At 40.3% G+C, this 2,175-nt stretch overlaps 1 protein-coding gene across 1 annotated transcript; it reads right to left on the reverse strand.

The window, feature by feature from the left end:
- Positions 1-695: 695 nt before the first annotated feature.
- On the reverse strand, positions 696-1,766 carry LOC127329368 (protein FAR1-RELATED SEQUENCE 5-like). The gene has a single exon (XM_051355896.1). The coding sequence runs from the start codon at positions 1,764-1,766 to the stop codon at positions 696-698; it is 1,071 nt and encodes a 356-aa protein (XP_051211856.1).
- Positions 1,767-2,175: the final 409 nt, after the last annotated feature.

The raw sequence follows: 2,175 nt of genomic DNA on the forward strand, positions 1-2,175 counted from the left end.
TAGTCATTGTTACTTTTGTAGGTTGTATTTTTTTTGTAATAAATACATCTCAGGTATATGGATTTCATATTTTGTACACTCATAGGATGGATTTTTTAAATAAATACCTGCAGTTTATGTCAACGGTATATATATGCAGTGGGATGTTAATCAACATTTGTTGGTACCAAATAAATCACAAAAAAAACCAAATAAATAACTAGAATCATCAACACCATGGAATATAATATACATGCAAGTTAATCAACATTTGTGGGCACCAAATAAATGCTTCCAAAGTCATTAACACTACAAAAATACCACATTCCATTCCAATTGATAACTAATTCACACTTGCCATTACTAAACCATGTTGCGGAAAAAGTTGATCTCCGTAGGTTCTGGTGCAGTAGACAATTTTGAAGGACATGATGCTAAAGTGTGATTCTCAGACCCACAACCACTGCATTTCATAGGTTTTGTAGATTTTATGTGCAGCCCAGACTTCTTCCGTTTCTCCCCTGGACGTCCTTTAGTTCTAGTTACTGTAGGATCCCTAATATTGTGTTGCTGCGACGCACTCCCCTGGCCATCATCACCGACAAAGTCCCAGTTCGATGTTTGTTCAGTGTTCTTTCTCTTTTGATTTGCATTGCCACCAACAAACTCACCTTTGGACATATCTTCAACATGTCCACCTTTTTCTGTTTAGCTTTTCATTTTGCTGCTTCACTTAACTTCATAGAATTAAGTTCATTTGACAAAGCCAACATGTACTTATCAGCTATAGCCTTGCTTTTATCCGATTCGGATGCTACTTTAGCTATGCCTGTGAAATCATTGCACAGTGTCCCATACCGGATCAGCTTCCTCTCTTTAATTGACAACTTCCTGTCACTAGGGACATCAGGCAAGTCTACTTTCTGTGTAACAATGTCTTCTGGTGGCATTTGCCACCTTGGCAGTATGTAATGCGGCGGTATGTACCCCACAACACCAACCTGAGCCATTACTCGCAATGCATGGCAGCACAACAAACCATCCCTTTTAATTTTAGAGCATTCGCATGTGTAGGTCGATTCCTGCATGTTAGCTTCCACCCTGTAGGATCTCTTGCCATATCCATAAACTGATCCTGTTATTGGAACAACATCAAACAGATGCCCCTCAACTAGATTTGCATTGTAAGATGTAACTTTACGAATCTCAGCCCTGAAACGCAGGTAGATGGGCCTGGCGTACACTTGTATAGCTTGTTTCTCAAGTGGCCACTCTCCCCACATCCTTAGAGTTTTTTCTTCCATTTCGAATTCATTACCATCTTCTGCAACTTCAATTTTCTCTTGTAGTTTCATGTATTGTCTGAAGAAATGCACGAGGCTGTTGTGTGGTCTAACATATCTTTTCAAAACAGCATTGAACCCTTCACTACGCGCTGTAGTTTGTAGGAACGGGAAGAACCTATCCCTGAAGTAAGCAGGGACAAAACTGGATCTCAGATCATAGACGTCCTTCAAATGTGTGTTGTCCCCTACATTGTACTTGATGATCATTTCTGCCCACCTTCTTTCAAATTCATCTTCTGTCATGCTGTGGTCAATTATCTCATTGAACTCTCTCCGTAGATCTTCATTCTTAGCCATGTCATTTCCTAGCACAGGTTGGAAATTCTGCATTATGTGCCATCTACAATTCCTGTGGCATGAATTTGGAAAAGTTGCCAAAATGGCACTCCTCATTGCACCATCCTGATCAGTGATGATGTTAGTTGGGTGCAAACCATCCATCGCCTCAAGAAATGCCTCAAATAGCCAAACAAAATCTTCCACCCTTTCATTTTTTAGGAACCCACAACCAAGTTGAATTGATTGACCATACCTATTTATCCCAATGAATGGCGCAAAGGGCATGCTGTACATGTTTGTCATTTAGGTAGTGTCAAAAGACAAACAATCACTGTAAATCTTGTATGCAGCTCTTGCTGGCCCATCAACCCAGAAAATCCGCCGAACTCGGTGATCATGATCAACATCTATCTTGGAGAAGAACTGCGGATCATCCTTTTTCACCTTATCAAACTCTGCAAGTAACAATGACATGTCTTGCTGAGTTTCTAGCACATCAAGTGTTGCCATGAAGTTGCTAACATCTTTTGTCACATAGGGAACATTAGCAAGCTTGCCATACAACTCTGCC

The sequence above is a fragment of the Lolium perenne genome, chromosome 2 (genome assembly GCF_019359855.2).
Source record: "Lolium perenne isolate Kyuss_39 chromosome 2, Kyuss_2.0, whole genome shotgun sequence".
Classification (NCBI taxonomy): Eukaryota; Viridiplantae; Streptophyta; class Magnoliopsida; order Poales; family Poaceae; genus Lolium; species Lolium perenne.